Source organism: Scomber japonicus, chromosome 20, assembly GCF_027409825.1.
Source record: "Scomber japonicus isolate fScoJap1 chromosome 20, fScoJap1.pri, whole genome shotgun sequence".
Classification (NCBI taxonomy): domain Eukaryota; kingdom Metazoa; phylum Chordata; class Actinopteri; order Scombriformes; family Scombridae; genus Scomber; species Scomber japonicus.
Window position 1 is genome coordinate 12656794 of NC_070597.1, and position 24477 is coordinate 12681270.

General features: G+C 37.3%; 5 protein-coding genes across 9 annotated transcripts; 3 read left to right on the forward strand and 2 right to left on the reverse strand.

Moving 5' to 3' along the window:
• Nucleotides 1–355: 355 nt before the first annotated feature.
• LOC128381514 (catechol O-methyltransferase domain-containing protein 1-like) lies at nucleotides 356–7334 on the forward strand. Of its 2 annotated transcripts, none has more exons than XM_053341540.1 (7): nucleotides 356–464; nucleotides 2066–2184; nucleotides 2292–2397; nucleotides 3379–3497; nucleotides 5407–5461; nucleotides 6681–6814; nucleotides 6940–7334. In XM_053341540.1, exons 2-7 carry the CDS (start codon nucleotides 2086–2088, stop codon nucleotides 7090–7092), a joined length of 666 nt encoding a protein of 221 aa, XP_053197515.1. In that variant the 5' UTR covers nucleotides 356–464; nucleotides 2066–2085; the 3' UTR covers nucleotides 7093–7334. The 2 variants fall into 2 exon arrangements, with proteins under 2 accessions (XP_053197515.1, XP_053197514.1); XM_053341539.1 differs by lacking the exon at nucleotides 356–464 and adding an exon at nucleotides 801–950.
• A 96-nt stretch (nucleotides 7335–7430) lies between these two features.
• LOC128381422 (voltage-dependent anion-selective channel protein 2-like) lies at nucleotides 7431–12047 on the reverse strand. The gene is made up of 9 exons (XM_053341435.1): nucleotides 11926–12047; nucleotides 10551–10622; nucleotides 10374–10423; nucleotides 10087–10239; nucleotides 9929–9981; nucleotides 9605–9832; nucleotides 8683–8833; nucleotides 8346–8403; nucleotides 7431–8252 (listed from the first exon to the last, which is right to left on the reverse strand). The coding sequence occupies exons 2-9, from the start codon at nucleotides 10615–10617 to the stop codon at nucleotides 8161–8163; spliced, it is 852 nt and encodes a 283-aa protein (XP_053197410.1). The 5' UTR covers nucleotides 10618–10622; nucleotides 11926–12047; the 3' UTR covers nucleotides 7431–8160.
• A 1678-nt stretch (nucleotides 12048–13725) lies between these two features.
• On the reverse strand, nucleotides 13726–24098 carry LOC128381356 (sphingomyelin synthase-related protein 1-like). 4 transcript variants are annotated; one of them, XM_053341355.1, is made up of 6 exons: nucleotides 23861–24098; nucleotides 17717–18292; nucleotides 16840–16935; nucleotides 16586–16703; nucleotides 16336–16486; nucleotides 13726–15440 (listed from the first exon to the last, which is right to left on the reverse strand). In XM_053341355.1, exons 2-6 carry the CDS (start codon nucleotides 18271–18273, stop codon nucleotides 15136–15138), a joined length of 1227 nt encoding a protein of 408 aa, XP_053197330.1. In that variant the 5' UTR covers nucleotides 18274–18292; nucleotides 23861–24098; the 3' UTR covers nucleotides 13726–15135. The 4 variants fall into 4 exon arrangements, with proteins under 4 accessions (XP_053197330.1, XP_053197331.1, XP_053197332.1 ...); XM_053341356.1 differs by lacking the exon at nucleotides 23861–24098 and adding an exon at nucleotides 19154–19276; XM_053341357.1 differs by lacking the exon at nucleotides 23861–24098 and adding an exon at nucleotides 19144–19192.
• On the forward strand, nucleotides 20086–20968 carry LOC128381359 (dual specificity protein phosphatase 13-like). Its single transcript, XM_053341362.1, has 3 exons — nucleotides 20086–20222; nucleotides 20317–20534; nucleotides 20687–20968. The coding sequence occupies exons 1-3, from the start codon at nucleotides 20086–20088 to the stop codon at nucleotides 20878–20880; spliced, it is 549 nt and encodes a 182-aa protein (XP_053197337.1). The 3' UTR covers nucleotides 20881–20968.
• On the forward strand, nucleotides 23042–24352 carry LOC128381358 (dual specificity protein phosphatase 13-like). The gene is made up of 3 exons (XM_053341361.1): nucleotides 23042–23169; nucleotides 23373–23590; nucleotides 24138–24352. Exons 1-3 carry the CDS (start codon nucleotides 23042–23044, stop codon nucleotides 24350–24352), a joined length of 561 nt encoding a protein of 186 aa, XP_053197336.1.
• The last annotated feature ends 125 nt before the right edge of the window (nucleotides 24353–24477 follow it).

Consider the following 24477-nt stretch of genomic DNA (forward strand, 5'->3'; position numbering starts at 1 on the left):
CGACCAAATACAACAGGAGAAGGCTGTTTGTAAAGCATTTGTAATAATAATCCTATTATGTAACATATAAAATATTATAACACTGAATAGGGGAAGTTCTGTTTAATACTGTAATCTTTGTTGATATGGTACATTTTGCTGATAATACTCGATAAGACTTCTATTAAGGAAAGCATAAAGTTCTGCATCTGTAGCCTACAGAAGTACAAGATTTGAATTCTTCCACCACTGTTCAGTTGCCCCATAAAACCATTTTTTGTAATAATTCCTGACGCCTCCCAAAAAACAAGAGCTAAGCACTAGTGGGCGTCCGTTTTATAGCCCTATCATGGGGGCTGCAGTGGGTCATATGACAGTCATTATCTTTACATGACTGCACACATTTTAAGCATCGTTTGAGCAGGAATTCATCCAGTCGCCCTCCCTGACCCACCAGACCAATCATCAAGAAACTCAAGTACGTGGTGAGATGCTTTATTAATGCAACATTTTATAGCTTTATGGATTTCATACGACAGCGATGTGACACATATTATTTCTGCATGATTTGGGCAGCGAAGTGCATATAATATTAAATCGAAACGTATTTAACCATTTGATCGGCGTGTTGGGTGTTTTAAATAGGTCGTGTTTCACATTTCCTTGTAGCATCGCTGCTAAACACAAAGACAGTCACATGATAGTTTCGTAAACTTCTAGTCTGCTGAGGTGATCGTAGCAGAAGTGTTTGTTGGCCGTGTCGCTTCAAGCACCGCTACAGTGCTCTTCTATTCGTAGCATTACGGTAGCGCGCTTAGCAAACACGGAAACGTTCAAAGTGGGGTCAATGCTTTTCAATCAAATGGTAGTGTAAGGTGCTTTCTTCATAATGACTTTTCGAAATATTTCCAAAGAGGCCCTGGCCGGATCCCTTACCCTAGGAGTGATTTTTATCGCAGGTTACGTCTTCGGTAAGAGCGCAGGCGTTCATGGCTTTGAGATTTGATTGTAAAGCTTTATAAGGTCGCTACTACAGAGGGCAGTGTGACTGAGCAGACTCGTGTTAGTTTAATCCAAATACTGATTTCTCAAAGAGGAAAAAGCTCAACACGGTCTCTAAGCTTTATATGGAGATCTGTCCCAGGTGTAGACTCTGATTTATATGGTCTTGTATCCTCCAAGATTTAAAGTTAGTTTTGTTTTTTATAGTAACATTTGATAATTCAACATGTGTTGCTTGCTTGTGTAGGACAATACCATACTGTCATTATCAGTTGCTGTGCTTTAAATCACAATAATGTGAACTAACTAAACATTCATAGAAAAATCACACCTTAGATTTTGAATGAATATTAAAGACTGAAGTGAATGTGACACAGATTTAGATTGATTTGTTGAGCCTTTTTTCAGCAGGAATTGCATAATACAGCAGCTCAGTCCTGAGATTACCAGAGTATTACGTGGTTTCAGTGACTCAGTAGACTAAGAAAACACTATTGAAGGAATTAACAAATATATTTAGTAATAGTCAAAATAAAATAAAACAATTTGATCATGTCAGTGTTATTTTTTTTATACCTCATAGAGTGTTATATAATGTAAACACACTGGCTAATATTTACATAGTCATGTTTACATAGATAAAAATGTTGAAACTGCCGAGTACAAAGACCTCTAATTCTCATTTAATTTCCACTTCTACTACATGCAGGCCTCTACTGACGCACATAAACACAAAACTGCAAATCCTTTGAAATCCACATTAATATCAGTTATGTATAAACAGAAAGACAAATCTGGTTTCTACTAATGTCACATGAGTCTGTGGTCCAGATTTGGGTTGCTCTCAGGATGTTAAGCTATATTGTCTTACAATTCCTAGTATTCATTCCTTTATCTGGATCTGTTGCTGCCGGTACAATAATTAAATTGCTCCAAGAAACCATTACAGTTTTATCTGATCTATATCAATAAATACATGAACTAGACCAGATTTAGATTTAATCTGGATGGTACTGCTGGTCCCATGATGTCATGATGCTCTCATGATCTTTGTAATTGTTTCATTGTTAATTTTCGCCCTCAGGGAAAAAGAAGTCTTCCAGAATGAGTATCATCAAAAGTCACTGTGGGCAAGACCCACTGATGCAGTACGTCCTCAATCATTCCATGAGGGAGCATCCAGTCCTGAAAGAACTCAGACTGGTAAGCATGCTCTGGCACAATAAAGCAACAGATATCATAGGAAGTAATCATGTCTCACAGTGTAATGTGTGCCACTTAAGCAACTGGTTTCCGCTCATTGCTTTCAGAGGACAATGGAACACTCTTGGAACATCATGATGGTCGCCTGTGAGCAGTCGCAGTTCATGGCCAATCTGGCAAAACTAATCAAAACCAAGAAGGCATTAGAGATTGGTAATGTTGGATTTTAATATCATATCTCTGAAGCACTTTTGTCACAGTTGTTACTCCTGACAATCCTTTTCCTATTAAGACACTCAGTAACTTAAAATGCACTCTAGTTACTTAGCTAATAAAAATTGTATTTTAACATGCAGCAGGTCAGTAAACAGACTATTCTCCAAAAGAAATTGTTCTGAAACATGGCAACTTTCAAGTGTGTTTTTTGGGGGGGGGGGTTTTGGCAAATCATTTGGACTGACATCAAGGAAACAGGCCCTGTAGTGAAACATCACTGATTTTTATTATCGTGCGAATGAGTCTAAATTTTACAAATAGGTTGGTCAACCATTCAGTTATTTGTTTTTGAGTCAAAAACTGCCAAACGTTGTTATATTTCAGCATCTGAATATTTTTCTGCTTTCTTCTGTTTTATAACAGAGTAAAGTAAATATGTTCAGGGTGTAGTCTCTTGATCAAACAGAGCAAGCAATTTAAAAACACTGAATTTTCTGATATGCTGATTAAGTGATTAACCAATTTATCACAAATAACTAATCAACAGATTGAGTTGAATATAAATATGTTTCATTTTACAATTGAAATGACAAATAAATTTAAACTTGAATTTGCATCACTGCTTGCCACAACACTATCACAAGTGCTGGCACATGTGAAAAGACGATTATTACATGTATGCAGTATGTGGCTGAGAAATATCTCTCAAGGTGAAATCTAGCCAAGGAAATCAAGTGTCTCTAATCCCCTACCCTGATCACAGAAACCAAGTTTCTTATACACATTATGAAGTTTAAGAATTCTAATGGCTGCAGAGAGTTGACAGTAATCCAATTACCTAACTGCATGTAAACACACAGTGAGCAAAAACAGAATGATATTTGAAAAAAAAAAAAAAAAAAAAAAAAAAGAAGACAAATTTCTCTGTCTGTTTTCATCTTTTGAGTTGATCTCAGTGCCTTCTCATTGCATTTGCAGGTGTATATACAGGTTACAACACTTTGAGCATGGCGCTGGCTTTGCCCGATGATGGTGTCGTGGTGGCATGTGATATCACAGATGACTACCCCAGCATTGGCAAACCCTTCTGGAAAGAGGTACAGTTTACATGTGTGTTTTATTATTAGTCAACTCACTATATGTATTACCTTGGGGTTCAGTATAAGTTGTGTAATATTCCTGTATTATTCCCACACTGCAAAGTGCTGATCATTGCAGAGGATTTTCATGCACCACAGGTAATAGACGTACTGTAGTCTGTGCATCTGCATGTGGAGCAGACTTAATGTCTGTTCGTCTTTTGTCTGATAAAAGACGACTACTGTACCAGTCTGGCAAAGGAGGCAGCACACTGAAAAACAACACTGCCACTGCAATCCATAAATAATTTAAATAATTAATCGACATCTGATTTTGATCCATTATTGCTGGGTTATTGTAACCATTATGTTTGGATAACTGACTTAAAAACAGGATAAATAGATTATCATGCATGCAAATATACTCATATACTGCTATGCATGCCTGGTGGGATAAATAAATATTCAACATGTTTTTCCGTTAACATATTTCCAGTGCACATGCAATTAAAACCAAACATTAGTATTAATTCAATAAGGCAGCACATCTTAAGGAAATCATAACAGTGCTATCTATAAGAAAATGTTATTTGCATTAAATGGGGGAAAAGTATTGAACATGCTAACTGAAGTATTTACCTGGTGGTGAAGCCTTTGTTTGCAATGACAGTTTCAAGACATTTTCTGTATGAAGACACAGGTCTCTCACAGTGTCCAGGGGGGATTTTGGCCCATTTATCTCAGCAGACAGTCTTCAAACATTGAAGTTTCCAGGGAGGCCGCTTGTCAATCTTTATCTTCAGCTCCTTCCACAGATTTTCTGTTGAAATCAAGTCAGGTGATTGACTGGGTCATTCCTACACATATTGTGGATCATTGTCCTGTTGGAAGGTCAATCCGTGTCTCATTCTCATTGTTCTGATGGATGACAACAAATTCTTCTCAAAAAATATCCTGATACATGACTCCATTCATCTTCCCTTCAACATTTGAATTCTGCCAGTACCAAGAGAAGAGAAACAACCCCGTACCATAATGCTTTCATATCTTCACTGTAGGTTTGGGGGTTTTAGGGTTATGTGCAGAGCCAATTCTCCTCTAATCATGATGTGTAGTGTCATTGCCAAAAACTCTCTAAATAATTCTGACAGCAAATTTGTGTGTATCACTTTTACACACAGCTCCAAGTTGTCTCTATACTAGATTTCTCCCCATTTCTTCCGTCATATGTCGAACATTAAGTAACAATAGCAATAAGTATTTTCTTCAGTAAGTCTTGTGGAGTGATTTTGTATAGAAACTGTGGCGGTGGAGTGCATTGCCTATTGTTTTCTCTGTGACAATTGTACTTGCTTCTCTCCGAGAAGATCTTGGGTTACTCTTCTGACTGTTTTTCTCACTGTTTGGTCAGTTGATGGTGGAGTGAAGCTTCTTCCTCTTACAAAGGCCCCAGTCATGCTTCTGGGAATGTTTAGTCAGTAACCTTTAAGCCAATCATATGTTGCTCAACAATCTTCTTGTGGAGTCCTTGGGGGATCTCTTAGCCTCTACTCATCACAAAATGCTTCTTGTGTAACAGCTTGGTAACAAACCATGCATTCACAGATGGTTAATCCTGTTTTAAAGAGTGGAAGTACTAACAGCCACACCCACTGACCCTGCTGATACTTTTCAGCAGAGGTAAGAAGACTAATGAGTGGAATCACCTGGTTCAGTGATTTTTCTTACTGTGTTCAATACTTTTTTCCTGAGTCATTCCAATTTAATGTACATAATAATATGCCGTATTGCCTTATTAAGTTAATACCAATGTCTGCTTTTAATTCCATAGGAATAGCTGCACTGAAAATATGTCTATATGTTGAATAATTATTTCCCCCACTGTATATGTATGTATTTTTCTCATCCTGTTTCTTTTTGTTTATAGGCTGGAGTTGAGAAGAAAATTGATCTGCGCATACAGCCAGCGTTGAAAACTCTGGGTACAGTAATACATCTGGTTTCATGATTAAAATTTGACAGGACATAGTCTATATCAACATTATGTTGTTAGTTCAAAACCAAAAATCTGATACATGCCACTAGGGGTCACTGTATCTCAACTTTATGATAAACCTGCTGCATACATGGTTTAACTGAGGTTAAAGGTCATAGAGTTCATCATAAGGGCGGATTTCTGACGCTTAAATCATTAAACTAAAGATAAATCTTTCACCATATTCTGTAATGAAAAGTCATAGCAACCGTGTATTAAATAGTATATCAGCACAAGTTGTCCCTGCATGCACAATGACATGTCTGTCAGGTGACACATGGGATTTGATCGTCACCACAATACTGTTAAAATATCAATATCGAGGTATATGGTAAGAAATATTGTGATATATCTGATTTTGTCTACATCACGCAACCCTAGTTCAAATGTTTTTAATTACCACTCCACACAGCTATCGTTATCGCATGCAGCTGCGTTTAAAACCTCTTCTACAAGGTCCAGTCAGCATTCACAACCAAGCTAATGAGCTCAGACGCAGAGAGAGACACAGCCGAACTATTCACCTGACACAAAACGGCGACTAATGTTATAATGTTACATCCAAAGTGTTGGTACCTGGATAGGTCAGGTGGCCCACCAAAGACATCCAGTTGCTCGTCTTCTCTTTGTCCTTCGACAGTGATATAACAGTGTTGACTTTGTCTAAATTTACTGAATACAACGTAGTTTTTTAGCATTTGAAGTCTCGGTCTTGAGTCTTATTGAATCAAAGTTCCCCCGCAAACCCAATAGAACGGTGATGTCACGTGAACCAATGGTTAAGCAGTCATTAGGATCACGTGGCCCTGTGCGAACTAAAATGTATTTAAATATAACTTATAATTTTTTTTTACTATCTTGAGTTTACAGAGTTAGTTGAAGGCCTACCAACGTATTACCAATAAATTTAATTAAAGTTCATTTTTAAAAAATCATGATGTTAGAGGAGGATATTGAGGATATTTGCTCTTCGAATGCAGTACAAATATCTAAGTTTGAAAGTGATTATACTTACTTAATCAGCCATTTAGAAGATGTGCAGAGCAGATGAGATTCTTATCCAGCAATGTGAATGTTGTTGACCTTCTGGAGATGCACAGTACACTGTGTTGGTGATGCTGCATAACCTTTAGTGTAATTTACTTGTCTCCTCTTGTTGCTTTCAGATGATCTCCTTGCTGCTGGCGAAGCTGAAACATTTGACTTTGCCTTCATTGATGCAGACAAAGTCAACTATGACAACTACTTTGAGAAGTGTCTGCAGCTGTTAAGGAAAGGAGGCGTCATTGCAATTGACAATGTGAGGGCTTTAACCCTGGACATATTTTTTTTTATTTCAAGTTCTTGTAATTTGATATTTTACACATTAATGCAGTCATCACTTGAAGCACATGCAATTCTAAATCCTTGCTTGTGTACCTGCAGGTGCTGTGGGGTGGTAAAGTTACGAATCCTTCCCCTGATGACGCTGACACCGTTGCCATTGACAAGCTTAACAAGAAGTTGCACAGAGATGTTCGGATCAATCTGAGCATGTTAACTGTGGGAGACGGGCTGACACTGGCTATTAAACTATAAAAAAGGTGCTTAATAAGTGCAATAACTCGTGATGCTTGGGAAAAGGGTGGCAACACTGGGTCACTGTTACCTGAAGGTCAATTATAAACATGGTGTATGTTATGGAAACTAAAAGTTCTACCAATACAGGTTAATGTGGGAATAATGGAACTGTACTGTATCTTTCTGCAATAATAGCTCATTTCCAGTTACAAGACAAATTGCAACATTTGGGTGAAATTTGATTAAAAAAACTAAACTTATTTGTTTTTGTATTTCATCGTTATTTAACCAAACTATTTTTATTCTATTCTCCATGACGTCCAATTACAAATAATACTCCTATTCCAGGCAAAAACAAAGGTTGACTTCAAGACTTTATTGCAAAGGTTGACACACGCCAAACAAGTTCCTGATAAGTGTTACAGTCCTCAAATGGGAAGAAGAAAGGTGGATGATTCAGTCAGATATTCTTTCACTCAAGTCACACTGAGAAAAAATAAAATCCATCTAGCAACCTAGAAGCAGGTATTTAAGGTAGGAGTCTGAAACTCATCACACAGCATAATTAAGCTTTTCCACAAAGATAAGTGAAGACAAGCCAAGAGAGTTGGAGTAATCCTCCCAACTGGCAGAAACATCACTTCCAAAATATAAATAAAATGTGCAATTAAAACAGGAGGAAGAGCTTAAATAAAGGTATACTCTACTGTGCAAAATAACAGCTTAGATTTACATTCTACATCATCACACTTTAGCAAGATAACAAGGTTTTGTGATTTTGGAACCATTCCTGGATTGTCGAACTGAAGAAGCCAACATTCAACATGGTTTTACCTAAGCAGGATAAATAGGCAGAAGGAGCAAATGATTTATTAATATGTCTGACTGAAGTTGTCTATCTATTGTAGCTACAACAAAGGGAGGCTGGTGGAGGAAAGGTTTCCATCCTAGTAGTGCTCGAGAACTGGGGGTTTTTTGTTGTTTTTTGGCTTCATTTCTTTACAACATCTGCTGCTGACCAGACAGGAAGAATCAGTGCTAGATTCAACTGATATTCCTCTTCTAGTGAAATGGTGAATCAGATACTCATGCCTCCAACTCCAGCCCAAGACCAAGTTTGTGACCACCGGCATTGATATTCTTTCCATCCACCAGTGCCGACAGGGATAGTTTCATGCCTATAATGAAAAATGCAATACATTTTTAAAAAATTACTGGAAATTAAGTCAATGTTGTGTTGAGTTGTATCATTAAGAAGTAATGGTTGTTACCAGGCCGCAGAGTCTGGGTGTATCCAATTCCTACCAAGCTGGCGTTATTCACCTTAGCCTGAAGAAAAGGCATTCGATAATTTGACATGAAAGCACTCACAGAAAGTAAACCTTAACCAAGTCTGTACACATCTCCAAAAGTGTTGTTTTAATTATAGAAATGGATCAGAAAGAATTATTCAGAAATGTCAATCTGCATCTAGATCTAAATCTGCATCAAAGTGCATGGTCAAGGAATTAAAGATGGCTCTCCTAACCCTATCTTTTTGAGCTATCCTTCTAACAAGCAAATAAAAACAACATAATCTCTTTATAGCAGAAGTAAAAAGACACTTACCGATATGGAGGCACTGGAGTCTAACTGGTATTTAGCACCAATTCCAAAGCGAGTGCCGTTGCTGCCTGCTGTCCAGGCAAGATTCACAGCAGTCTCCAGTTGGTCGTTGACCTTCTGGTAAATGGATCCACCAAACTCTGAACCATCATTTCTGAAAAAAAGATAATCGGCAACTTCACGTCAATTTTCTTTTATCACTTGCGGAGGGGAAATAGTTTTACAGTATTGGTTTAATTCTGTAGTTAAATGATAGTGACCATTTTTATTAAGTCAGCTGTCCATATGAACACTGACAGAGGTTTTTCTGGCTGGAATCACTCCTCTTCATACTGACCATTAAAAGATCCCCTTCAAATGTGCTTTCAGTGTAAGTGATGGAGGCCAAAATCCATATTATGTCCAGACAGTCACTTTGTGAAAAAATACATTTAAAGGTTTACCTGAAGCTTTTATGAGGCTTCAGCAGACTGAGTTAGTAATTTGAAGTGCACATCTGCCACATTCACAGTCTTTTTAGCATCAAATTCCTTCTATGTGTTTCCATGTTGAACTGCGGTAAAAGTATTGTAACAAAGAGAGGGAATTTGGCACTGCAATTACAAACATGTATAGATATCTACTTGATCCGACTAATTTCGAATTGCATTTTAAAAGCTTTGTAGCAGATAAACCTTTAAATACATATTTCGCACAGAAGGAGACTTGTGAATTTTGGCCCCCATCACTTACATTATAAGTACATTCAGACAGGATACTTTAATGGTTAGTTTGAACAGGAGGGATGATTACTGCAAGAAAACACAATTTCAATGTTCATCTGGGCACCTGATTATTGTTTTAAGTCAGATGTGAGACATAGTGAACGTATCCTTTAAGGTATCCATGCTGCTTGGTTTAAATATCTGTTTATGTCAAAACGTACACATTGGTGTGAAGCTGGAAGTCTCCAGTCTTGTAGCCAACAGCAAAGTTGCTCTGGGACATCTTGGATTTGGCTGTGTCAAAGGTCATCTGGTAGCCAGCCAGCCATCCCTCATAACCAGCCACTGCTGCTGCGTGGATGGTAGGACCAGCAAAATCTAAATCTACATCGACACCAGCGTTAACATATTCCCTTTTATAAGCTGTCTTGACTTTGCCACTCTTCTTGCTGTGAAAAAAGGAGAAAATTAAAATGAGAATGTATTTTTAGATTAATTATTTTAGAGCACTCATTTTGTAAGTGATATTGTTTTCTGTAGCATACCCAGTATTTGGTGAAAATGTAGTGTCAAAAGTAAGTTTCAGCCCTTTAGTGATCTAAAGAAGAAAACAATTCCGTCACGCACACTTAGTATGGTGCTGTGTCACTGGCAGGATAATCAGCAGCATGACATGAGTTTTTTTTTAAAATTTTTTATTTACCTGATCCTCGACACAGACTTCTGTCCCAAGTGTGTTTTCTGTGGTCCACTTCTCTGTGAACGTCAGGCCATACTCAGACCACTTGTACTTAGTTTCCAGAGTTCCAGTGACCTTGCTGGTGTCTACATTGGATGAGCCGGATGTCTTAAATTCCTAAATGACAACAATACAGCAGGTTGATGAAGTTCATCCACTATGTAAAAGATATTTTGATAAACTACAATGAGCTGATAGTATCTGCTATTTTGTGCTGTATATTTACAGCTAATATTAACAACTAAACTCACCACTCCACTTGCAGACTTTGTCTTCACATCAAGCTTAACCAGCCCAAAACCTGCAAGGATAGTAACAGTGAGAAACTAAATACTGGGCTGGATAATGCCTTTGAGACCTCCATCCTGTCCTCTGAGGATGAATAAAAACACACTTATAAAACTGCCTTTTAACTTGCTTCCAGTTACCATATCCCTTATTGAAGATGTCCTTTGCTGATTTTCCAAGGTCTGTGTATGTTGGTGGAATTGCCATTATGCCTGTCACAAAAATAAAAATTCAGAGTGTAAATCATGATATAAGGACATATCTTGAAGGACCAGTGTAGAAGATTTAGTTGCATCTAGTGGAATGGATGTGGCAAAAATTTAATATAATATTCATAAACACATTTTCATTAATATATCATCACCTTAAAATAAGAATGAGTCTTTTCATTACTTTAGATTGGGCCCTTTATATCTACAGACAGAGCGGATCCTCTTCCATGGAGGTCACCATGTTGCACCACCATGTTTCTACAGTAGCTCAGAACGGACACACCAAACGCTGCTGACTATACAGGAGGGATCAATGCTAGATGCTACTAAATCTTACAGACTGGTCCTTTAAAGGTTAAAGATTATCATACTAAAAAAATGCATGTTTCAAAATGTATCACTAGCCGATTAAAAGTAAATATGTGTCAAGAAAATATGCATCTGTAAACTGGTGAAGATTTTAAAAGGACAAAATCAGAAGTTCACATCAAGTCAATAAATTTGTATGTCTGGTTCTAGATCAACAACAAAGATATAATGGTAAAAGAAAAAACAAGACTGCATTTCCACACAAGAATTGTATTCCTTGCAGTGTGAATTAGACTTTAAACCAAGATATAGAATAAAACTTTACGGTACAGTTAAACAGTTGGGCGAACTGACTGCAATATTTGCTAATATTCCCAACACTTATTAACCAGTTATTATGTGTGGTCACTGGCACACTTAAGTTACACGGTCTCCATTACTATCGGTTTCTGCTGGCACGTCTCCTCACGGTCAAGGTTAACTGTTAGACGTCGGAAGCAAGAGATTGAGACACCACTGTCTGCTTAACAGTAACAGGAACATTATGAGTCCAGGGCAAATGAATCGGTGACATTTAAGTGCTGAACGTGCGACAGCATACATTGAAAAAACACTTCTAATGTGAGTCTTTACAATTATTATTATGATTATTATTCGCTATGCATATAGTTGACAAAGCGTTTATAGACTGGATTATTTAAACCTGGAGGGCTTTTTTCTACGAAATATACACATACGCAGTTAAGAATAGTCCTTTTTTTGTTTTCTGTTTAGTTTTTTTATTCATTCAAACAGGCGTGAACTTTGACCATGACATAAGTAATATTACACAGTAACTGCTGCATTATTTTTGAGGGAGTTTGAACACACGAGGGTGGTATGGGGCGTTTTTTCTAAGCTAGCAAATGAGACGTTTGATAGCCATTTTTACTCGCTGACATTCCAATAAAATTCACAGTTGACAATCTCCATAATTACACGGTTTACTACTTACCGAGGATTGTTGTTGTAAGTGGTGTTGTTGTCAACTTGTGATAGAGGTAAAGCGGTGAGTAAAGCAGTAGAGACCGGTGTAGGACGATATGGAGGAGACACCGCGAAAACACCCTCCTGACCTCGACGCCGCAGGACCTCCAAGACCGTATAGCTGTTTATTTCGTGCCCGTCTAAAATCGGAGCGAGAGAATAATTTCGTTACTCTCCGTCGATTAAGTGAAGTTTTTATTATACTGTTTAATAAGAAAGTAGATTATTTAAACTTTACGCTTGTCATTCGCCAAAGGCAATATTTTTGTGCTAAATTCGTGCGAGTATACACCGGCAACTGGAAGATCTCTAAATCACCATGGTAACCAGTGTGTTAATATGACGTTTTACTTGTGCGTGCCTTTAGAGAGAAAAGGTAAAACTCTCTTTAGTTTTACTTTTAGATCTCATTGATATAATACATCCATGAAAATGAATAAATACATAAATACAGCCATGGAAAAAAACTTCCATGAAATAAATAAATACATCCTTTAAAAAATATAAATAAAAAATACATCCATGAATGAAGGACTTTGAGAGTTTTTGGGTTCTTTTTTTTTTTTTTTTAAATCCAAAGATAATTTGTATTTTATTTTATTTTTTTAAACTTTACTTCACATTTCAATTTACAAAACTCCTTGGAGGAACATTTAACTTGCATATGAAACATTACAAGCCTACAACCCATAAAAGTATATCCATTTAAGCTTGTGGACTCATTGTATACATCTCGACAAACAACATTTGCAATTAGTAACAGGACAAGATAACATGACAAAAATAAAAGTAATGAACAAAATAAAAGTACATAATCATAGGGGAAAATATATAAAAATATCAATATTTGTAGCATTACAAACCTTTTCATTTTGCTATGTAAATCTCATATCCACGAAGCCAAAATATTAAAAACAACCCCCTTATTTAAGTTATTTAAAATTGAAATGAAATATAATTTGAGTGACTACAATATATAAAAAATAAAAGTTTATCTGTCATTAAAATCTATTCAGAATGTGTTAATTGAAGATGTCTGTCATTTACTTTTTATTTATTTAGTTATCTTTTTTCTTTCTGTCAGTTGAAATTATTATACATTATTTATACCTTTTTTATTTTTCTATCTTTTATTTATGAACTGGAATGAAAAAATACATCCATGAAAAAATATATATACAATGAGTTTATCTATCTTTCCAACCCTCCGAATGGGAGGAGAGGAGTCAATGTGCAGCAATAGCTATATGTTCAGTGATATCATACACTAAGAGAATCAAGCTCTGTGATACATTTCTGTGTGACTAATCTGTTAAAAATAAATAAATATTATTATTATCATATTTGATACATTTGTTGATTTGCATATACTTAAAAACATATAACCTGCAGGAACTTCAGGGTAATTTTATGGTAATTTCCCCTTAAGAGTCAAATGAACAGCCCAGGATGGTCCTGTCTAATGTGATGGACACTGGGGTTGGTTCAATATTGGAAAATAAGACTGTTGTTAAAATATAACAAATTTATAAGTTTATATGAACTATAGCTTTGACTTTTGTTTATTTCTGTCATTTTTTAATTTTTTTAAATTGTCTATAGTAGAATGTCTGCTCAGCATCAGTGGTTTGTGATTTTACATTAGCTTCCCATGTTGACAATGCTGCACAGTATCCATGTATCTATAACATACATCAACATACATCAAATATTTGGTTGTGCATTTAGTGAAAAAGAGATCATAAACTGGTCTTTGATTTCAGCTCTTTAATGATGGAAATGACCGAATGAGACATGAAACATGTATAAAGGGAGGAGCATAACAACACAACAGCATCTCTCAGTGAACAGATGTGTCGTAACCTGTAAACTCCATTTTGAATATTGTGTTTCTAACATGCTGCAATGACCAAATCAATAACAACATCTCTACTACAGTGGCAGGTTTCAGTCAATGAAATGTAGAGGCCAATCTGAAATCAACATTACACTTAAAAAGCACATTGTGTTTAAAACAAATAGATAGTTATGAGCAACTGTAAACATATTTCTCTATGTGCATGTTGCTGTAACTTTCTATATAGAATATAAAAATACCTATTAACATTTACAAAATGAAATAAATTAATATAAACAAATACATACAAATTTAAGGATCCTTTTAAGAACTATTACTACACATGAAATTCAAAGAATTAATAAGAGGGAGAGCTCAAATTGTCTGTCAGTCTGGTCATTTACAATGTATGATGATTAAAAAAGCACTATACAACTATCCAACAGTAAACATGGTAAATCTGGAACATTTCTACACAGACGGAGCTATTGTAACACTGAACATAATTGGCAAATGGAATTATATTTAAGACAACTGGAAAAAAATCATTCCATGTTTTTGGCAGATAAACAAATTTTTTTTTTATACGTCATTTTCTTGACTGGGTCTAGAATGGAAAAGGCAGATTGTGTGAACTATATAAATAAATGAGTCAAGGTCATTTATCATACAATGAGCCATAATTTTCTCTGTCAGCATTTAGTAATACTGTCCAAGTATAAGCGTAAACTCTCTCGGAATGCAAACAAGTACTCTGCTTCTCAACATGATGAACATTTTTTTATCGTACAGACAAAAGCAACATTGAAATGTAGATCCTTTACATATTGCTTTACCAGTGGTCCATAGGGAGATGTATTTAGTTGAAGAAATGATCAGGTGTGTTAATTGAACAGGAAATGAAAAAACTGCTGTCAAGGATTATGTGCACTGCTGCCTGAGAATTGTGTTGATGTGGCTTCCTTTTATCAAACACTTGCAATTTTATGTTGGGAAGTACTAAAAAAATGCAGTTAATGCTACATAAAACCCTTCGGACTAAATGAATTGATGGAGGCTTTGAAGAAACTCTGTGGGTTTTGTGGATTTTATGTAATCCGACTTAAAATGGTGTCAGGAGAAGCAGGCGAGGAGCTAAGTCCCAAAATATGAGAAGGTATGGCTCTGTGTATTGCATTAGGCCTCGGTGCTCACAAGATCACAAGAGTCGTCTTTGTTGATGAGAATCTCACACACACACTCACACACAGACACACACACACGCGGCCTCAAGTTGGCAACTTGACAAAGCAGACAAAAACAGCACGGCTAAAAAGTGTCTGACAGTACCAATGCCGTTCATTATCCAATCAGCCTCCGCATCATGGTGGGTCTAGTGAAGGGCCAGCAATACTCGTTGGGAACGGGCCCATTCACGTTGCACTCAAAGAAAGAGAACATGGGGAACCAGATGCGAGCTCGCCGGCTCTGCTGGTAAGCCCGAGTGTTGGCTAGAGTGTGGTAGTACAGGAAGAGTCTGGTAGTGATGTAGAACGCTATGAACACATCGATGGAATAGTGCTCATGTGCAGCCAGGATGAAGAAGATGCCAAAGAGATTAAGCACCCAGGACAACGTGTGAATGAAGTTCCAGCTTCTTGGGGTGTCTGTGAAATAAGAAACAGCATTTAAATTTTAGCAAATTGTTTTTTAATTAATTTTTTAATTTTCTACTTTTTGCTACACTCCTCTGAAATGTAACATATTCCTGAATGGAAGGACTATTTTTGTCCGGTGCAGACTAAAGGTCATCTAGCTTTTAAATTTCAGTTGTAGTACCAAAGAAAAACACTGGGTGGAAACAAAGGGACAATGTTTCAAAATTTGATCACATTAATTGTTCCTCCACCTCTGACTTTTCTGATTTTGTACTTCAAACCTCCTGGGTCTTAGCTTTTAATGAGTGGCCATAATTTCTCATGAATGAATGTGGATACACCTGCTATCCACTGTGACATTTTAAACATTATTGAAGTCTTTGAATGAATGAATGAATAAACGACTTAATGAATGAATGAATGAGTGAATGAATTAAATCTTTACTGCCCCTAGGGGAATTTGCTTTGCCCAAAAAGAGCACAAAACAAACATCTAAACGTCAACAGCCATACATGACAAAAATAATGTGTAAGCTTGTTTGCTCATCAACTGTCAGAATTGTGTATTTTCTGTTTATCTTTTTGTGAATCAATAAAAAGTAAAAAGATTAACTTAAAAAACGAATGTAGTTTGCCAGTTTGCAACATTGAGGGAGAGGCTGATTAGAGAATCCCTAAATGAAATTATTAAACCATTAATTATCATAAATACATAAACTGAAGAGCATAACATTCAGGGCTTCAATTTGTTGTTGGTTATCCCAAAGCCATTTCACCTTAATATTAATAGTTTTAATGGGTTTCGAGGTTAAAAATAAAGTAATTCTGTTCCCTTCTGAATGTAAAATAAAAATGCAAAAGGTGTCAATAGTCAAATTATAGCATGTCAAGAGAAGTTACTCACACTCTGTGACAAAGAAGTTGAGTAAGGTAAGAACCACAGTGTGACCGCTGAACATGTAGTCACCACACGTATGCACTCCTGTCAGTGTCATCCCAAAGCCACTCCAGATGGCCACAGCTCGCTGCAGTTTGGCCCACATGTCACCGTACATCTAGAAGAGAGAAGAGAGAAGAAGTCAAACTGATCTTTCAAAAGGGGGAGCGATGTAGTGTTTAAGATATGATGAACTCAAAATAGATCAATATGTCACCTTTCCTGAGCACTGCAGGTGCTGTCCTGGCACAGACAGGGAGGTGACAAACATGGTGATGCAGCGCAGCATAAATACCGTCCCCATGAGGCTGCACATGCGCCGCAAAAGGATGGACCTACAAATCATAAGACACATAAATGTCAACCCGGTGTTTCCAGGGTCATAAGTTTAACAACACAACGTTCATATCAGACAGCACAATTTCTGAACTGTCAACAATACACTGATGTAAAAGATAGTCAGGACTCTACCTGTGTTTATGCAGTAGCAGAACCAGCAGCCAGATGTTACAGAGTATCACTCCACATGCTTCTGCCATGGCAAAGGCCCATGGTATTCTAGGGACACTGATGAAAAGAGGACATAAAGGGATTTAGTGCTGAAATAACTTATCAGTGAATGGATTAGTCAATCCTCAGACAATTAATTGAAAACTATTTTGATCACCTACAAAAGGTTCAAGTCATTTGTCAAGAAAAATCTCAAAACATTTGCTGGTTCCAGCTTCTGCTGCCTTTCTTTATTTAATATTTTTCTACACCGAATATTTTTTGGAATATTGTTTGAACTAAACATGCTATTTAAATGCATCACTGTAAGCTCTTTTTCATATTTGCTGATTTCTCTTCCAGTAACAAAGTATCTTAATACAATAGCAAAATAGGCTGTAAACAAATATCACAAGATAGAAGCAAATTCTGTGAGATCCATAATTAGTCTGAATAAACTACCTCAGCAGCATTTCCCTGAAATTTGTTCTCCCAAAGCACAAAGAAATTCCATGAGCAGCTCAAAGCTGGTCCTACACTACAGGTCACTCTACAAAGTGGGTCACTTTAAAAGAAAAAAAAAAAACTCTCAAAAGATATCTTTGAACCAAAGGTAGCCCATCAGGAATATGGGAGGACAATAATAGAAACATGGTACAAGGAAGTAGGGCAGTTATAATGTCCACCATCTGGTGTGATATTCTGAAAGTTGATAAAAAAAATAAATACATCTTTTGTTTCACTCTCTCTTTCGCATTTCTCTGTTGACTCATTTTTTGGTTATTTTCTGTGGCACATGTCAGAAAAATAATGCTTAAGAGTGTCTCAAAAATCTTAATATGAGCTCCAACACACTCACCTGTCTAAGAAAATATCTGGCAGTGGAGGGTACATGCGCATGTCAGGCACCCTCTCATGCACTATGACCATGACGAAGGACGTGAACCCAAATACAAACACCACATAGATGGAGCTCAACACTGTTTTCCAGTACTCTGGATCGAGGCGCCTTGTCTGCTGCTTGTACTTCCCATTAGTGTACTGATGATACTCCTCTCCCACTGGTGCTGTGTCAGTACTGTCACAGTCTCTGCTTGGGTCCCCATTACACAGCCAGTCCAAACTGCCTCCGGAGCCTGTAGGCGAGTGGCCATCAAAGGGAAGACCAAGCTCCTCCAACACATCCATGTTCTGTTTCTGGAGTTTGCGGATCGACACCATTAGCCGCTTGATGTCCCCCAGCACCTTGAGCTCCAGAGGTGGTGAGCGGAGGTCATACTCGCTGAGGGCGAGTAAACTGGTGCCATCCAGTCTATGCTTGTAACACAAAAGGTCCACATAGTCACAGAAGCCCTCTTCCTTTAGCCACTTGGCCACATGTTTGGGCGTCCAGCGACGGACACTCAGTTGGGTCATTTCCTCCCCAATAAGAAGGCTGGGGAAAAGAAATAGAAAAATTATAAGTGTGCCTCCAACAACAGACTTCTCCTCTACTTACAGTATCAGTTCCCTGTAGTCTTTCTTGTCCCTTTATTTCCACTGAATCAGCAAAACTAATTCCAAACGAACCACACAAGACTACCACAAAGTTAGTGACACACAGTATTATCCCTGAGATACACAAACAAGCTTATTCATACCTTGAGCAACTGTACGAGGTAAACAAGAATTAACAAAGAGAAGTTTACACAGTGGGAACCACACCCTAAAAATTGTAGGCGAAGGAGCAAATATGCAATATTCCTCTGACCAGTCAGTGACTTTAAGACTTCTGTACTTGTAACGGATGACTTTGTTTTACTCCCATCTAATCTAATTATTAGATTAGGCTCTCCTACACACTGACTAAGTTAAATTAGATTTATCCCACTACTGTGTCACTGACAAAACCTTGTCTCTAAGGTCTACTCCCTAGATTGTCACTGTACTCATACAATGCAGGCATTTATTCCGTTTAATGACTTAATGGCACTGTGGTTTATAAAACAAACAGAAGCTCATAAAAGACGGTCTATTAAACCCATCCTTCTGCAAGAACACGCGTCACTTGGCGGTCAGTAAGATGAGGCCAGCAGATAAAACCACTGCTAACTTAACTAATTCAAAGCCTCTTGAGTTAAGTAGACAACCTGCTGGGTGACTGTGTACCATTCACATGCCTGCGGTTGACATGATACCAAACAACAGCATCTTCACCTCTTGCACAACAACGCTAGGGGCTAATTCAGCTCTAGCTAGCATCAGCTAACAAGCCGTGTCCTAGCTTGATCAATTACTGTGCCTTACGCTCACTCACCCGGGCCGAGATGTAACAGGAGACGATATGGAAACTTATTTGGAAGACCAGCTAGCTGTATGGCATCTCACAAGAATCTGAAGAAGTTGCATTACTGTCTGCTGAAATAACAGAGGGCTTGTTGGGAATCATTTCGCCCTGTCTTCGCGCTGGTTAGCATTACTGTTGATAACACAAGGCAGTAATGTGCAGACAAGCTGCGCAATAACATTCAGATAATGGATTGATCCTACTTTGGCAACAGTGACACTCTCTGGTGAAAAGCAGGAACTGCAGCACCTTCGTTAATCAGTGTTGTGATTGTAATGTGAAAAGCAATTTTTGGAGCAGTTTATGATCACAAAATGATCGTGCTGGGATATACTGTAAATTGCACTTTTTCAGTATGTTTTTGAGCCAGACTTATGTCTTTAACATCATTCTATTATTATTATTGTTTGTTCTACTCTACTCTGGCATTTCTGGCATTTTGCATTTCCCAAATATAAGACAGAAGTATGACAAAAATCATAGAAAGTTTGTCCACAATTGTTGTTTTCCAATGAGGGCTTCTCTAGGGGAAAAAAATAAGACATTTGATCAAGTTAATAATTAAAAATGAAGCAGTCTTGTCTTTCCAAAACAGTGAAATACTTTTTATTTGCAAAATAAGTGATAAGTATCCGTCTTGTCTTTAATTTAAGTTAAAAATGGATGTGGAAATTAATAAAAAATTATTTTCACTTAATAAAGATAGCATGACTCGAGGTGACAAGTGTTTAGAATATGGGTCACTGATGTAATTTTAGAGCAGGGACACCTGTCCTTGTCAGTACGGGTTGTAGTAAAGCCTCAAGTTTGAATATAAATGTTGGAAGAAGAAATCATACAATGGATAGTTTCAGAGTAGCGTTTTGTTGTGAGGGCTATTTTAAAGGTTAATACTATCAACTATGAATAATCCGCAGGAAGGTAGTGCTGTTTCCCCTGCAACTCCTTCTGTGAAAGATTTGGTGAAGGTTTTGTATGGAGGAAAAAGGTTTGGTAATCATGTGGATGAAGTCTGGCCTAACCTGTTCATTGGTGACATGTAAGTCTCAACAGGTTATAGCATAAAATTAGAACCACAATTTGACGTATTTGTACTCTGTAATATTTTTCTGAATGATTTCTTTTATGCACAGGTCAGTAGCCAATGATCGCTACAGTCTGTGGAAGCTAGGAATCACTCATGTTCTGAATGCAGCTCATGGGAGGATGTACTGTCAGGGGAGTCATGACTTCTACGGATCTGCTGTGGATTATTATGGAGTGCCTGCAGATGACTCACCGTCCTTTGACCTCTCTCGCTATTTCTTCCCCTCTGCTGAATATATTCAGAATGCACTTGACACGGCTGGTGGTAAATACCCATCATGTTGCTTTAATGTCAATCATTTTTATGTCAGACTGTGCAGGTTTCTCCTCAAGTCATTCATCTTATTCAGAGTAAAATCCCAGTATCACTTTATGCTGCAGGCTCATTGTAATCTTCCCCTTCTTCTTCCTCACTAGCACGGATTTTTGTCCACTGTGCAGTCGGAGTGAGCAGATCTGCCTCCCTTGTCCTGGCCTATCTAATGATCCACCACCATTACACTCTACTAGAGGCCATCAATAAAGTCAAAGAGCACAGGTGGATTTTCCCAAACAGAGGATTCCTCAAACAGCTTCGGGCTTTGGATGTGAAACTGCGCAAAACATCATGAACGCCAATCATATTTAATCCTCAACACTGATATTCTAACTTACAGAGCCTCAAATGCCTTTTTTCCTCAAGACAAATGAAGGATTCAGTGCCTGCCAGTGGAGGGAGACACTGTACTTTCACTTCAATCACTTTGTTTCAAGAGCTCTATTGAAACCAGGGTCTTTTCCTTGACTCTGGTGCTGCATTTGATGTGAGTCATGCTGCCTTTTCACTAGATATTGACCTTAATATTAGTAGGAGGTTGGTGTAATCAGCATAGACCTCAGACAGAATTAATTTAAAACCTAATATGAGACAGATTGACTTGTATTATTGTAAGAAAAAGTACATCCATTATGCTGTGTTACAGTTAAAGTCTTTGGTTATCTTATATGAATACAAAATCAAACATTACCCTTTCAATTTAAATTCAATTTCTGTTGTAACTTTAATTAAAAATACACAAACGTAATATTTAACTTTCAAATAATTACATTTAATTCATTCCATATTGAGACATCATGTTAAACTCTCCTGTTTAGCATTCATGTACAATCAATAGATGGTTTATAACACACTGTACCCACTTTAGTTGTAAGCAGTGTTCAGGACATTTTAAAGTGTTAATTCATGTTATTGTCACCAACTATAACTCATTATGTGAAGCATCCACAACTCGTACATTAAGAGAGAATGTATGAATGCTTGATAACATAACAGTTAAGCACATATAGCAACATGTCCATTAACAGTTTTAAACTTGCCTGTAAATGATTTGTGTATGTGTTGTGGCAGTTAATAAATACTTTATAATATGCTGAAAGGATTTGTTTATGTGTGTAATATCAAATCATTAGACAGGATTACAGCTATGTTATCTTGTAAATTTTATTATAATGACAGTACAATGTTTTAGAAATCACTAATTAGTTTTCTATATACTACCTATAAAAACTAAAAAGGTTGGGTTAAATTCAAGTGTTACTTTTACTCTTGTTGGCTCTTGATAATTAACCTTCAGTCCACATGAGTCAAATGTACAGTAATGCAAAAGTTTTCACAAATCTCTTTTTTAAACCCATGCATTTTACACAGGTGGTGATGGTTTCATTGTCAACTCAAGGACAAGGCAACTCTTGCCAACATGTGTTGTGGATCCAGTGGACTAAGGTCAAGTTTATATCATAGAGTCAAGTGCTGGAAACCACATTCATGATTACATGATTTGAAACCCAAAAATCTGCCATGGCTTTTCTGTGGTCAAGGTGATCATTCAACATGTCAATCCTCAGATTACCACTATGTTTTATATATTGTAAAAAAAAAAAAATCTTTCAGTCATCTTCAGAGATCATTAATGACTAAAAATATCTTCTAACTTACTAAACTTTGTCCTGACACATGCATGGATACATGTTCATCAGCTGGTATCAATCATACATCACATGCTATGTTTATCAATAAGGAGAAGCAGCACTTAAAATAATCAATCAATAACTGTCTCCAGGTCATCAACACAATATTTCAAGACATACAGCGTCCACATTTTACATACATATCCATGATCCTGAACAAGGAGGAAAAGTCATTAAATTTCATGGTGTAAAAGAGAGGTTAATTACATTTTTCTTCTATTTAAAAGCTAAAATGGATGTAATTGACCTGTAACCTAGAATGAGGGTTAAAAGAGATATTTTATGCAGTGTTAAGACTATTTGATGTCATGTGAAGCTTAATTTTTCTCTCTTCATCCAATTTGCCCTCAGAAAATATTCATGTCAGAAAAATAAAGAAAACATATTAAGCTGTTACAGTATTTTTGTTCCATAAAAGCTGCATTACAGTGGACTTTCTGTGATCAACGCACTTAAACATTTGTCTGTAATCATACCCAATTATCTCTGCTTTATGGAATGATTCATTTCTGTTTGAGGCTTATTAAATTAGAGTCCCACAGTGGTGTGAAAGGCAGAGTGTGGGCTGCAGTGTATTTGTTGTTCTGCCCTCTGCTCGAGTAAGACTACACGCTAGGTTAAGCACTAAATTGGGTAACTGTCCAGTGACTGCAGATAAACACCTGCTCGTACAGATCATCCTGAGCGGGCGTAAACGGGAACTACTTTACTACAATAAACATTTGGAAGAGTAATCGATCCAAGACGTTAGGATTTGGACTTACAATGTCAGCCCTGAAAGGAAAGAGAAAAGAATATCTGACTGTGAAGGATTTACAGAAGGTTTTGGACTCATGCAAACTACACCTCAGTCAAGTTGATGAGGTCTGGCCAAACATATACATTGGGAATTTGTAAGTATAAATTCATCTTAAATTTAAACCATCCTAAATGAGTTGTGGTGCTTGTGGTGAAGTGTGTTATGTTTAACAGTTTCCCAAGGACATATTCTTTTACATAACTCCTGCAAGTTAATATTCTGACATGAAAATATTGTGCTGTGATATATAGAGTTCACATAAGTCTTGAATCTCTTTCTATCTCTTTATCTTACTAGGGCAGTAGCCCAAAACAAGGCTGCCTTGCTGAAATTAGGTATAACTCATGTATTAAACGCTGCTCACTCCAAGCAAGGCAGCATAGGGAACCAAAGCTTTTATGGCAACGACTTTGTGTATTGTGGCATTCCAGCAGATGACTCCACACACTTTGATCTGGATGTTTACTTCAAGCCTGCAGCTGATTTCATTCATAAAGCTCTCAAGTCACCTGATGGTAAGACTCCTCAAGACTTCTTTTTCACATTAATTATCATACCTAACCCTCTGTATAGTGAATTAGTTTTAATTATATTATTAAGTAGCTTTGAAGATTGAGCATTTGTTTAATCCCTGCACATTGCATCTTTGATTTCACTACATAAACCCATATGCTCAAATTCTCCCCTCATGTCATCCTTTCAATGTCACCTGTGTCCACAGTGTACCACAGCTTGTAATGGTATGTAAGTGTATTTTCAGCCAGCAGTAATAATAAAGGTCTTACCTTGCAGAATTTAAGTCTATAATGTGACCATGGCTCCTTTCAGAGAAGCTATCAAGCAGAGGACGAGTTGGGATTAAAGAGACAGGCAGGCCCAGTCTGCAAAGGGACCTTAAATGAACAAAGGCGATGAATTGTGGGCTCTATTTTTAGCTCACAGCAGGAAAAAAGAAAGGCCACAGCGTGTGGCGAGCAGTCATGTATGATATTAATAAGACTGAGGCCTCTCACTAATCCTTCCCTTACATCCCTCTCTGCCTTCATCTCGTCTGTTCTTCAGGGAAAGTTCTGGTGCACTGCATCATGGGAATGAGCCGGTCATCGACCTTGGTGTTAGCGTACCTCATGATCTACCATCACCTCCCGCTCAAACAGGCTTTGCAGAAATTGATCCACAAGAGAGCCATCTACCCCAACAGGAATTTCCTGGCTTTGCTGTTGGATCTGGATCTTCAGATGACAAGAAAAAAGAAAAGATCCTGTCAGATCCTGTAATGGAGAGAAGTTTACAGTTTTTAACCACACAGATGTGGATGATGATGCTGATGACGATACTGCTTGGTCTGTTGGTCCAATACTCTTAACCAGGGGGAAATATACTGGACAAACACTGACATGAT